Source organism: Equus przewalskii, chromosome 15 (genome assembly GCF_037783145.1).
Source record: "Equus przewalskii isolate Varuska chromosome 15, EquPr2, whole genome shotgun sequence".
NCBI lineage: Eukaryota > Metazoa > Chordata > Mammalia > Perissodactyla > Equidae > Equus > Equus przewalskii.
In genome coordinates, this window is record NC_091845.1 from 45,930,083 (window position 1) to 45,944,784 (window position 14,702).

At 37.5% G+C, this 14,702-nt stretch overlaps 1 protein-coding gene across 6 annotated transcripts in view; it reads left to right on the top strand.

The window, feature by feature from the left end:
* The window catches only part of ULK4 (unc-51 like kinase 4), a 507,669-nt gene that overhangs the window by 381,204 nt on the left and 111,763 nt on the right, over positions 1–14,702 (top strand). For all 6 annotated transcript variants that reach the window (XR_011527046.1, XR_011527047.1, XM_070575799.1 and 3 more), the window contains exon 35: positions 9,145–9,330. Coding sequence is in view for 4 of the 6 variants with exons in the window: in XM_070575799.1 (XP_070431900.1) it covers positions 9,145–9,330 (186 nt within the window). In the remaining 2 variants the exon portion in view is untranslated. The remainder of the gene's footprint in view (positions 1–9,144; positions 9,331–14,702) is intronic.

Sequence of the window (14,702 nt, forward strand, 5' to 3'; positions counted from 1 at the left end):
GGCAGAGATTGGAGTTACACAGCTATAGTCTAAGGAATGCCAATGATTGCCAGCAAATCACCAGAAGCTAGAAACAAACAGGGCAGGATTCCACTGTGAGTTTCAGAGGGAGCAGGGCCCTGCTCTTTGATTTCAGACTTCTAGCTTCTAGACGTGTGAGACAATAAATTTCTGTTGTTTATGCCACCCAGTGTGTGGTACTTTGTTATGGCGGTCCTGGGAAACTAATATTGGGAGTAAAGGAGAACTTTAATCATTGTTTTGGAAACATAAAACAAATGTTCAAGTAATCTACAGGAAGATTAAAAAGAAAAGAGAGAGGGAAACAGAAGAAGAAACAGAGGAAACAAACAATAAAGTTGCATGTTAGACTTAAACCCTACCATTTTAATATTTACCATAAATGTAAATGGTCTAAATGTACCAATTAAAAGACAGAGATGGCTAAATAGATAACATGATCCAATGATATGTTCTCTAAAAAAACCTTCAAATGTTATGATATAGGCAGGTTGAAAGTAAAAGGTTGAAAAGTATATATCATGCAAATATTAATTTTTAAAAAGCAGGAGTGGCTATCTTAACATCAGAAAAAGTAGACTTCAGAGCAAAAAAAATTACTAGGGACAGAGGAATATTACATAATGATAAAAGGGCAATCTATTGAGGTGACATAACCATTTTAAATGTATGCACACCAAACAATAGAACCTCAAAATATACGAAGTGAAAAATGATAGAGCTACAAGGATAAGTAGACAAATCCACAATTATAGTTGAGAACTTCAGACCCCATTCTCAGCAGTTAGTAGAACAACTAGATAGAAGACCATCAAGAATATAGAAAAATTGAACGCAATCAACCAACAGGATATAATTGACATATTTAGAACATTCTACCCAACAACAGCAGAATACACATTTTTTAGAGTACCCATGGAACATTCACCAATATAGACCACATCCTGGGCCATAAAACAAACATCAATAGATGTAAAATAAATGGAAGTAATACAGAGTGTGTTTTCTGTCCACAGTGGAATCAAACTAGAAATCAATAACTGAAGACAGTATAAAAATTTCCAACACTTAAAAAGAAAACATACTTCTAAATAATCCATGGGTCAAAAAGAAAACATACTTCTAAATAATCCATACTTGTAAATAATTCCTTTGAGGTGGCTTCAGAGGAAGTCTTAAAAATGCATAGAACTGAATGAAAAGGAAAATACATCAAAATATGTGGGATGCAGCTAAAGCAGTGCTGAGAGGATAGGTATAGCAACATAAGCCTACATTGGAAGAGAAGATAGGTCTTAAATCAATAATCTAAGTTCCTGTCTCCAGAAACTGGAAAAAGAACAGCAAAATTAACCCAAAGCAAGCAAAAGGGAGGAAATAATAAGGATAAATCCAGACATTTATGGAATTGAAAACAGGAAAACAATAGAGAAAGATCAATGAAACACAAACCTGACACTTAAAAACATCAATAAAATTGAAAAATCTCTAGCAAACTGACAAAAAAAAGACAAAATCACCAATATAAGGAATGAAACAGGAGATGTCAGTATAGATCTGCAGCCGTGAAAAAGATAATAAAGGAGGGGCCGGCACCGTGGCACAGTGGTTAAGTTCACATGTTCCACTTTGGTGGCCTGGGGTTTGCTGGTTTGGATCCCGGGTGTGGACATATGTGCCGCTTGTCAAGCCATGCTGTGGCAGCATCCCACATGTAAAGTAGAGGAAGATGGGCACAGATCTTGGCTCAGGGCCAGTCTTCCTCAGCAAAAAGAGGAGGATTGGCAGCAGATGTTAGCTCAGGGCCAAACTTTCTTAAAAAATGAAAAAAAAAGATAATAAAGGAATATTTGGAACAATTTTATGCTCATAAATTCTGTGAATTAGAAGAAGTTTGCTAATTCTTCAAAAACTACCAAAACTCAACCAAGATGAACACCTTACTAATCATTAAAGAAATTGAATTTATAGTTTAAAAGCTCCTGAAAAGCAATCTCTGGGCCTAGATGGTTTCACTGGACTATTCTACCAAACATTAAAAGAATTTTTAACATCAATTTTAAGAGGAGTTGGAATATTTCCCAACTCATTTTATAAAGACAGTATTACCCTGACACTAAACTCAAAGAAATTACAAACACAAAATCAAAAAGACAAAAAATAACCCCAAACTCCACACCAATATCTCTTATAAACTTAACAGGAAAAGTTTCCAAAAAAATTAGCAAATTGAATGCACCAATGTATAAAAAGAATTAACACTATAACCAAGCAAGATTTATTGCAGATTTGCAAAGCTTGTTCAACATTCAAAAATTAATCAATGTTGAGGGTGGCCTGGTGGCATAGCAGTTCTGTTCACGTGCTCTGCTTTGGCTGCCCGGGATTCAACAGTTTGGACCCCTGGTGCAGACCTATGCACTACTTATCAAGTCATGCTGTGGTAGGCGTCCCACATATAAAATAGAGGAAGATGGGCACAGATGTTAGCTCAGGGCCACTCTTTCTCAGCAAAAAGAGGAGGATTGGCGACAGATGTTAGCTCAGGGCTAATCTTCCTCAAAAAAAAAAAAAATCAAGATATTCTATCATATAAACAAGCTAAAGAAGGAATATCACATGATCATGTCAATTATTGCAGAAGAAGTATTTGACAAAATCCAGCACCCATGATAAAAATTCTCATCAAACTAGGATTAGAGGGAGAACTTCCTTAACTTGATAAAGAGCATCTATGAAAAACCTACAGCTAACATCATACTTACTGGTGAAAGACTGAATCCTTTCTCCCTATGATTGAGGACAAGCTAAGGTGTCTGCTCCCCACAGTTTTATTCAACATGGTAACCAGCACGATAATGCAAGAAAAGAAATAAAAAATATACTGTTTGGAAAGGAAGAAATAAAACTATCCCTGTTGACACACGACAGCTATGTAGAAAATTGCAAGGAATCTACAAAAATACTCTTAGAATGAGTGAGTTCAACAAGCTTGCAGGATATAAGATCAACAAACAAAAAACAATTTCCTTACTATATGCTAACAATGAACATGTGGAAACAAATTAAAAGCACCGTTTATAGTTGTACCAAAGAAAATTAAGTATTTAGATATACATATGACAAAACATATATATAGTCTGTATCCTCAACATTGCAAAATGCTGATGAAAGAAATGAAAGACACACATAAATGGAGAGACATAGCATGTTCACGGATTAGAAGACTCAACAGAGTAAAAATGTCAGTTCTCCCCAATTGGATAGACAGTTTTAAGACAATTCCTGTTAAGATTTCAGCAAGGCTTTTTGTAAATAGGCAAGCTCATTGTAAAATTTATATAGAAAGTAACGGGTCTTAGAATAGCTAAAATAATTTGAAAAAGAAGAATAAAGTGCGAAGAAACACTCTACCTGGTGTTAAGCTTTATTATATAGCTACAGTAACAAGGCAGCGTGTTATTGACAGAGGGGTAGACACCTAGATCAATGGAATAGAGTACAGCCCTCGGAAACAGGCCCACACAAACATGCCAACTGATTTTCAACAAAAGTAGAAAAGCAGTTCAGTGGAGGAACAAATTTTTAAGAATCCTGCTAGAGCAATTGCACATTTGGTGGCAAAAATAAATAAATAAAAGAACCTCTACCTAAACCTTATACTTTATATAAAAATTAGCTCATTTAATTTAAATTACTTAAATGTAAAATTTTAAACTTCTAGGGAAAAAATAGGAGGAAATCTTCAGGACTGAGGGCTAGACAAAGAGTTTTTAGACTTGACACCAAAAGTGCAACCCATAAGAAATAAAATCAATAAATTGGAGTCAATCAAAATCAAACTTTTCTCTCTGCAAATAACTCAGCGAAGTGGGTGGAAAGACAACCTATAGACTGGGAGAAAACATTTGCAAACCAAATATCTGAGCAAGAAGTTGTATCTAGAATATTTAAAGAGCTTTCAGATGTCAACAATAAGAAAAAGTCCAGTTACCAAAGGGCAAAAGACATGAACAGATAGAAAGATATTCATTGTCACTTGCCTTTAGGGAAGTGCAAATTAAAACCACCGTGAGTTCTTACCCCTCTGCCTATCAGAGTGGCTGACATAGTGATAACACCAAGTGCTGGTGAAGATGCAGAGAAACTGGATCTCCAGCACATTGCTGCTAGGAAAGTAAGATAATAAAAAAGGTACAGCCATTCTGGAAAACAATTTGCTAGTTTCTTGAAAACTAAACATGAGCTTCACAGTAGTGCATTCTTGGGCATTTATCTCAGAGAAATGAAAGCTTAGGTTCACACAAAGACTTGTACAAATATTCTCATAGAAGTTTTACTTGGGATAGCTCCAAATTGAAGCAACTCAAATTTCCTTTAACAAGCAAGTAGTTAAACTGTGGTACATCTATACCATGGGATACAACTAGTAATAAAAAGCAAAGAACTATTGATACACGCAAAAACTTGCATGGATCTCAAAGTAATTACGCTGACTGAAGAAAGCCATACATATTGTATGCTTCCATTTCTGTAACTTACCTGAAATGACAAAATGGCAAACAAGGTAGTGGTTGCCATTGACTAGGGGTGGAGGAGGGAAAGAGTTGGCTTTTGCCATGAAAGGGATCTTTATGATGGAACTGTTATGTGTCTTGAGGTGGTGGGTGTCACCAAATCTACCCATGTGATAAAATTGCATAGAACTAATTGCGCGCGCACGCACACACACACACAAATACATCTAAAAGCAGTAAAATCTGAATAAAGTCAATGATTATGTCAGTGTTAATTTCCTGGTTGTGATATTCTGCTATAATTATGCAAGATGTTTCCATTGGGGAAATTCAGTGAAGTATATATGAGATCTCTCTGAGTTGCTCTTACAACTCAACAATATGAAACTACAAATATCTCAAAAGATTCGTTCACATGTGAAAGAATGAAGTTGGACCCCTACTCACACCATATATAAAAATTAACTCAAAATAGATCAAAGACCTAAATGTAAAAGCTAAAACTATAAAATACTTAGAAGAAAAAGTAAATGTAAGAGCTAAAACTATAAAAATTCTTAGAAGAAGCATAAATCTTAGGACCTTGGGATAGGTAATGGTTTTAGGTATGATACCAAAATCACAAACAATAAAAAAAGTAGATAAGTTGAACTTCATCAAAATAAAAACTATTTTATGCTTCAAAGGACACTAAAAGAAAGTGAAGATAATCCACAGAATGGAAAAACAGTTTTGAAAATCATATATCTGCTAAGGGACTTGTATTTAAAATATATAAATAACACTTAGACTCAATCATAAAGAGACAGATGACCCATTAAAAAATGGGCAAAGGATCTGAACAGACTTTTCTCCAAAGATATACAAATGGGCAATAAGCACGTGAAAAGACACTCAACACCATTAGCCATCAAGGAAATACAAATGAAAAACCACAGTGAGTTACTACTCCACACCCACTAGGATAGTTGTAATTAAAAAGACAGATGGGGCCAGCCCAGTTATGTAGTGGTTATGTTCACACACTCTACTTTGGCAGCCTGGGGTTCACTGGTTCGGATCCTGGGCACAGACGTACACACTGCTCATCAAGCCGTGCTGTAGCAGCATCCCACATACAAAAAAAATAGAGAAAGATTTGCACAGATGTTAGCTCAGGGACAATCTTCCTCACCAAAAAAGAAAGGCACATAATAACAAGTGTCACTGAGGATGTGGAAAAACTGGAACACTCATACATTGCTGGTGCTAATGGCAGCTTTGGAAAACAGTCTACCAGTTCCTCAAAAGGTTAAACATAGAGTTACCATGTGACCCAGCAATTCCACTTCAAGGTATATACCCAAGAGAAACAAAAACATATGTCTGCACAAAAACTTCAACCCAAATGTTCATAGCAGTATTATTCATAATAGCCAAAAAGCGAAAACAACTCAATTGTCCGTTAGCTGATGCATGGATGAACAAAATGTGGCATATCCATACAACAGAAGATTATTAGGCAACAAAAAGAGATGAAATACTGATACGTGCTACAGCACGGATGAATCTTGAAAACATTAGGCTAAGTGAAAGAAGCCACTTACAAAGATCATATTTTATATGATTTCATGTATCTGAAATGTCCAGAATAGGCAAATCCCAGTGAGACAGAAAGCAGTTGATTACTGGGCAGATGCTGGGGGTCGGGAGGAGGAGATGATGGCAAGGGGACTGCTAACGGGTTTGGGGTTTCTTTTTGAGTGATGAAAAAATTCCAAAATTGATTGTGGTAATGATCACACAACTCTGAATATACTAAAAGCCATTGAATTGTACATGGTAAATGAGTGAATTGTATGGCAAAGGAATTATATTTCTTTTTTTTTTTATTTTTTTTATTTTTTTTTATTAATGTTATGATAGATTACAAGCTTGTGAGATTTCAGTTGTACATTTTTGTTAGTCATGTTGTGGGTACACCACTTCCCCCTTCGTACCCTCCCCCCAACCCCCCTTTTCCCTGGTAACCACCGATCAGATCTCCTTCTCAATATACTAATTTCCACCTATGAGTGGAGTCATATAGAGATCGTCTTTCTCTGACTGACTTATTTCGCTTAACATAATGCCCTCGAGGTCCATCCACGTTGTTGTGAATGGGCCAATTTCGTCTTTTTTTATGGCTGAGTAGTATTCCATTGTGTATATATACCACATCTTCTTTATCCAGTCATCAGTTTCTGGGCATGTAGGCTGGTTCCACGTCTTGGCTATTGTAAATAATGCTGCGATGAACATAGGGGTGCAACGGACTCTTGAGATATCTGTTATCAGGTTCTTAGGATAGATACCCAGTAATGGGATGGCTGGGTCATAGGGTATTTCTATTTTTAACTTTTTGAGAAATCTCCATACTGTTTTCCATAGTGGCTGTACCAGTTTGCATTCCCACCAACAGTGTATGAGGGTTCCTCTTTCTCCACAACCTCTCCAACATTTGTCGTTCTTGGTTTTGGATGTTTTTGCCAATCTAACGGGGGTAAGGTGATATCTTAGTGTAGTTTTGATTTGCATTTCCCTGATGATTAGCGATGATGAACATCTTTTCATGTGTCTATTGGCCATATTCATATCTTCTTTTGAGAAATGTCTGTTCATGTCCTCTGCCCATTTTTTGATCGGGTTGTTTGTTTTTTTGTTGTTAAGCAGTGTGAGTTCTTTGTATATTATGGAGATTAACCCTTTGTCGGATAAGTGGCTTGTAAATATTTTTTCCCAATTAGTGAGCTGTTTTTTTGTTTCAATTCTGTTTTCCCTTGCCTTGAAGAAGCTCTTTAGTCTGATGAAGTCCCATTTGTTTATTCTTTCTATTGTTTCCCTCAACTGAGGAGTTACAGTGTCCGAAAAGATTCTTTTGAAACTGATGTCAAAGAGTGTACTGCCTATATTCTCTTCCAAAAGACTTATTGTCTCAGGCCTAATCTTTAGGTCTTTGATCCATTTTGAGTTTATTTTGGTGTGTGGTGAAAAAGAATGGTCAATTTTCAATCTTTTGCATGTGGCTGTCCAGTTTTCCCAGCACCATTTGTTGAAGAGACTTTCTTTTCTCCATTGTAGGCCCTCTGCTCCTTTGTCGAAGATTAGCTGTCCATAGATGTGTGGTTTTATCTCTGGGCTTTCAATTCTGTTCCATTGATCTGTGGACCTGTTTTTGTACCAGTACCATGCTGTTTTGATCACTGTAGCTTTGTAGTATGTTTTGAAATCAGGGATTGTGATTCCGCCGGCTTTGTTTTTCTTGCTCAGGATTGCTTTAGCAATTCGCGGTCTTTTGTTCCCCCATATGAATTTTAGGATTGTTTGTTCAATTTCTGTGAAGAATGTTCTTGGGATTCTGATTGGGATAGCATTGAATCTGTATATTGCTTTAGGTAGTATGGACATTTTAACTATGTTTATTCTTCCAATCCATGTACAAGGAATGTTTTTCCATCTCTTTATGTCATCGCCTATTTCTTTCAAGAAAGTCTTGTAGTTTTCATTGTATAGATCCTTCACTTCCTTGGTTAAGTTTATCCCAAGGTATTTTATTCTTTTCGTTGCGATTGTGAATGGGATAGAGTTGTTGAGTTCTTTTTCTGTTAGTTTATTGTTAGTGTATAGAAATGCTACTGATTTATGCACGTTAATTTTATACCCTGCTACTTTGCTGTAGTTGTTGATTATTTCTAATAGTTTTTCTGTGGATTCTTTGGGGTTTTCTATGTATAAGATCATGTCGTCTGCAAACAACGAGAGTTTTACTTCTTCGTTACCTATTTGGATTCCTTTTATTTCTTTTTCCTGCCAAATTGCTCTGGCCAGCACCTCCAGTACTATGTTGAATAGGAGTGGTGAAAGTGGGCACCCTTGTCTTGTTCCTGTCCTCAGAGGGATGGCTTTCAGCTTTTGTCCATTGAGTATGATGTTGGCTGTGGGTCTATCATATATGGCCTTTATTATGTTAAGGTACTTTCCTTCTATACCCAAAAGGAATTATATTTCAATAAAGCTGTTACAAATAAAAGTTAAAAAAATAAAAAGGTTAAAATGCTTATAGTATAATTATTATTTCATATCGTACCTTTTAATACTCACTGAAAAAATGCTTTCTCTCCCATCTGTTTAGTCAATAATGATTTGGACACAGACAAGTTCAAAATGTTCCTTAATATCTTCTAGGAAGTGGATTTTTCCTAAGCAAGTTAATAGTAAGCAAGAACGTAAGGGATGTGCCTCTGAAAAATCACATTGTTTCCACACCTCTGGATGCACACACACCTAGATGTATGTGTGCATGTACTCAATATGCATATAAAGTGTTTGTTGGTCCTCTGCTTGTTACAGGCCCTTCTTGACTATCGATTAAAGAAAGGACTGCAGGACTTTCTTCTGATTTTGTGCTTGAGCCTTTTTTGAGTTACCGTATGCATTTTGAAAAAGGTCTATTCAAAAAAATATTCAAGTTAGTCAAGCTTTGCACTCAGATTGATGTTCCATCATGAAGCCAAATTTTACTGCAGTTCTTGAGGAATACCAACACCATCTTTGATGAAGTTTAAGTAGTCCTTTTGTTAATTTTCAGCTTCCTAATGAGGATCCTGAAATTTTTGAAGTCTCATCCAAGTGTCTGTCTATACTGGTGCAGCTGTATGGCGGGGAAAACCCAGACAGCCTGTCTCCTGAAAATGCAGAGAGCTTTGCTCATTTACTAACATCCAAAGAGGACCCAAAGGAGCAGAAGCTTCTGCTGAGGATTCTCAGAAGAATGGTGAGTCCACACGGAAACTGGGGCCAGGGTGGGTGGCTTCGGTGGCAGCCAGTGGACTGGGTGTAGTTGTTCTCTTTGACCTAATTTCAGTAAAGGAACTCCCAGTTACCTTCTCCATAGTCACCCATTGTTAACACTTCTATCTTCTGCCCATGTCTATCTGCATATACACATATCTTTTCTGAACCATTGGAGAGTAAGTGAGAGACATTGTGCCTCGTCACCCCTTAATACGTAAGTGTATATTTCCTGACAAAGTGGATATTCTTTTACTTAACTACTGTAATCACAATCAGGAAATTTAACATTGATACAATTCTGTTACTAATCTGCCATCCATATTCCAGTTCCGTCAACTGTCCCAATAATGTCCTTTATAGCTTTATTTTCTGGTATGGAATCCAATCCAGGATCGTATGTTTTCGTAGACATGTGTCTAATCTGGAATGGTCCTGCAGGCTGTCTTTGTCTTTCATGACATTTTTGAAGAACATACGCTGGATATTTTGTAGAATCTCCCTCAATTTGGGTGTATCTGATGGTTCCTGATGGTTAGATTCAGGACAACCCCAGAGGAGGGATGTGTCCTTCTCAATCCATCACATCCAGAGGCTCATGATGTTGATTTGCCCCTTCCTGGTGATGTGAATTTTGATCACTTGGTTCAATCAATGTGTAGTTATTATTTTTAACTTTGTAATGGTTGCAAAATGAAGATTTTCTAACTCCACCATTTCTAACTCCCAGTATTCTACTGTACGAAAAACTTTCCTTTGTTCCATTTATTTTATTTTAAAGATATATATATATAATTGATGTTTATTCTAATGTACTTTGAAGACTGACTTATTTTCTTTTTACAATAAATCTCTTCCTACTAGTTTCGAAGGCCATTATTTATAGTAGCTATTGTTGAAGTTAATAAACAAGTGGAGGTCCCGTTAGTCTATGTCATGTTCTGGCTTGTCAGTCTGTTCATTCTAGATCCAATTATCTCGAGGGGTTCTTTGGCAGTGGAGGCTATAGACGCTCCAGGGAGTTATATTCAAGATGACTTTTGTGCCAATTTGATAAATAGATGGCTGCAGTGCGTGACCCAGCTAAATCTGCATGGCAGGTTGAGTGACAGAACTAGAAGGGAGATACAGAGATTTACCCTCCTCGCTGCTGTGTTAAGCTTTTCTGCAGCCATGGCTTCCCCCACCCCTAATGAGACTTACTATGTCAACGGAGTCGTTACCTGAGTGGCAGGATGATGATATGGTCTAGGTGAGTCTCCCAAAGTGTAGGAGAAATACTTCTGGGGACAGTAGATCTTGGAGATGGTACACCAGCCTAGCACTAGATGACATTGAGTCACGTAGTAAGGCAGATATTTCCTTTTCAGTTTTTTTTTGCTCTTTCTGATGATTTAAGGTGAAAGTCTCAGTTTGGTACTACTGTGTCTTTAACACCTCTCAAATCCTTCAGAATGTCCTTTTAACAGTGAGTAGGCCTCTCAGACATTCAGTTTTTACAGTAGAGATATTTCTTTAAAAAATAATTCAAGTAAAAAAGATGAGTCAGTGTGAAGACACACACTGGAGAATGTAATAATAGGTGTGATATGTAAGTATGGCAATATTCTGAATTTGGTAGGGAATGACAAAAGCTTGGGAAATATTGACCAAATATCTGATATGCTTAACTTTGTAGAGATATCCACCATTTCTTATTTAAAACTCTAGGATTAGGTTTGTTTTAGGATTCATAATTTTCAGATCTTTTTGGCATGGTGCTTGTAGTCTATATGATATGACTCCCATAGGAGACACTGGGCAGTGCCATGATCAAGCACCGTGATATTTCTGCAGTAAAATGGATAAACATTCACATCAAGTGGGGAAATAAAGACTAGACATGGCCCCGTGTGGGTTAAGTCAGGTTTTGCCACCAAATATGTTTTTGAACCAAACTTATGAAAAAAGTTTTGATTTTCAGAGCTCTCTAGATTTCAGAATTGTGAATAAGAGATCATGAACCTGTCTTTGGATATAAATTACATCATTTTCTAAAACACTGATCAAATTTGTCATACGGAAAACAGATTAGACCACAACTTGGTCAAAGTAACCAGACTACACCATCTTTGAGTTTATTTTACTTCCTAAAATGATTTCCTTATGGTTTCTGACCTACTACATAGAGGGCCAGGTAGAGTTTGTTTGTGGAAGAAAAGTTGAATCTAAGTGACTTTTACCTGTTTATGGAAAATAGAAGTAGTTTCTGGTGCTGGTCATCTTTTTTTTTTTGGTAAAAAATATATAACATAAAATTTACCATTTTAACCATTTTTAATTTTGTAGTTCAGTGGCATTAAATACATTCACATTGTTGTGCAGCCATTACCACCACACATCCACAGAACTCTTTCATCATCCCAAATGGAACTCGACTCATTAAAGAATAACTCCTCATTCCCCTCCTCCCAACCCCGGGTAACCACTATTCTTTTTTTTTTTTTTTTGAGGAAGATTACCCCTGAGCTAACTATGGGCAATCCTCCTCTTTTTTACTGAGGAAGCCTGGCCCTGAGTTAACATCTGTGCCCATCTTCCTCTACTTTTTATATGTGGGATGCCTGCCACAGCATGGCTTGCCAAGCGGTGCCATGTCCACACCCGGGATCCGAACCGGCAAACCCCGAGCCACCGAAGTGGAATATGCGCTCTTAACCGCTGCACCACCAGTCCAGCCCCACCATCTCTTTTTAAGCCCTGATAGTGGAGTGCCCTCCTTCCCCTGAAGCTGAGTGAGCCTGGATGGTGTCAGAGAGGGCAACGCTGAAGTACACTTGGCCGCATAGTTTACAAGGCCAGGTAATGAGCATGTCAGTGACTGGCACACCATGGTTATTAGAGAGTCGTCTTGGGGAATAATGTGGCAGATCTCTCCCTATGAATCACATAAAAGGCCATGGATTCTTGAAATACCCGTTTAAAGTTTCAGTCTTTGATAGTTACTTTCTAAAACCACATTCTCACTAACAGATTCAAGAAATAGGATGTCGAATTTGTGCTAATGGAGTTGGGATGTGTTTTGCCCCTGGGGCACTCTTCCTTATTTAGTCTGTGTTTAGAACCTCCAGAGAATGTCGGGGAAGCCTAAGAATTTAATTATCTATTGTAATTTGCCAGGAAGCTGGGAGCCTTTATAATTATACTTTCTGCTCTACTTTAATAATGTAATGGCAATCCTTCAAGTCACTCCCAAGTTCACCTATCCCTTAAACTTGGTATCAATGGGAGTTTTCCCCGAGTAATGATTGTAGATTAGCTACTTGTCTCTTAATTAAAGCCAGCTTACTCCGACACTCAAAATATTGACCACACATAAACCTCCACAAACTTGTTCTGTAAAACTAGCTTAAACATCTACTATTGACTACTCTATGAAAGCAGAGAAGCCATCCGTGGCAGAGTGATTGTAACGTGCTGACATTGCTAACTCCTGTCGCCCGCCCATCGATAGAGGCGGCAGGAGTGCGATTTCTCTCTGAAGATGATTAGTATTAAAGATTATTGAAAATATCCGTCTCTTGGAGACCCTTTACTCTACGGCTTTCAGAAAATCTTACTGTGCGTGCCATCATCTTTCTTCCAAATTCTCATGTAGGTCCCCAGGTCCTTTTCATTCCACATGGGAACAGAGCTGTTCTGTTGCTGATAATCAGTGTAATGGCATTTCTTCACGTACAGCGTCTTTAAAGCTTTGATGAGACCAATGAGCAACCTGCATTCATTCTTTTTCTGTTTTAGGACCAGGGTGAGTTGTAGATTTAGGATCAGAAAGGACCTAATTTCTATTAGAAAAGAAAAGAAGTATTCCTTGAGGTATAAGAAAGGCAAAATGATTCCTCTCTCCCTCCTAGCTTATTTTTCTCATGGTAAGACCCTTCTGTTCTTGATGTATTTTCTTGAAGGAAAAACAGGGAGAGATTGATGCGAAACCAGTGAAATTTTTAAAAGAAACAGTATGTACTCAAATGAGTAAAAAGTAAATGTAATAAAATTTTCTGAAATCTGGTCCCTTAGAAGCTTCTCCTGAAAGTCTGAGAGGATGCTCTTAAGAGTCTCCCAGAGGGATCTTTCCCAAAATCCGTAGTTACACTGTAACTATGCCGTTACACTGGATAAATGTTCTCTACCAGTGATTGCCGTAGGATCGCAAGTTAATTGGGAACCCTCTGAATGATTTGGTTGTCTCTTTCCAACAAAGAAAAGAAATCTCTTGCCTAGAATTTTTACTTAATTCCCTGAGGAAACATGCCTGAGATTTTGAGCAAGACAGAGTCAGGAAGCAAATGGCCAGTGGAAGAGAGTCGTTTATGGCCAGTCATTCTCAGGACTGACTTCTGTGCTGCTCTGAGGGAAACAACAGTCCCCTTAATTGCCTGAGGAAGTGTGTGCGTCTTTGCTGTAGGTTTCCTGAGGATGTTCATGTCACAGAGAAAGCTTCCTTAAAATCCACTTTGAATGTGTCTCATTCTCCCTCATGTTTCCTACAAGGACTGCTCCCTCCCCGCCTTCTCACAGGAAGCTCCTCTTGACTAGGCTGGTTGCCTTCCTGTCCTCTTTCTCAATCTGATGTTGTGGCCCCCGGGCAGCATAATTTTCCTTCTGTTTGACTTCTTGTCTCAAAAGATTCACCTGCCCTCTTGCAGAAATTCTGGCAAATAAAATTTGTTCCCTAGTTTCTCTAAAAAGCCTTCTCCTTTTTCAAGTTTCCGTTGTCATTGATGACAATTTTACTCATCTTCTCATTATGAAAAGTTTCAAAACCACAGAAAAGTTGAAAGAATAATATGACAAGCACCTGTGCAATCAAGCATTGTTAACATTCATTTTACCACACTTTTTATTTCTCTGTGTGTGTGTTTCCTGAGTCGTGTAAAAGCATCATGACATGTGGCCCCTAACTACAATAACATTGTCACACCCAAGAAAATTAATAACAATTTCATAATATCATTAATATCCAGTTCATATCTAATTTTCATAGTTGTCAAAAAATGACTTTTATAGGTTTTTTAAAATCCATATTCCAATGAAGGCTCCCATACTGAATTTAATTGTTTTCTTTGTCTCTTTTAATCTAGAAGAGTCTTTTTGCTTTTTCTTTTCCCTCTGAAATTAACTTTTTGAAGAGCCTGAGTCAGTTGGGTGGTTGAATGTCAAGCATTCTGGAATAGTATGGTTGTGTCCTCCTGATGTTTTTGGTTAGAATATCTCATCGGTAATGGTCCCTCATGTTGTATCCCGTTAGGAAGCATGTGATGCCAGGCTGGCCCACTTGCAGTGACGCTAAGTTTGATTGCTTGCTTAAGGGGGTGT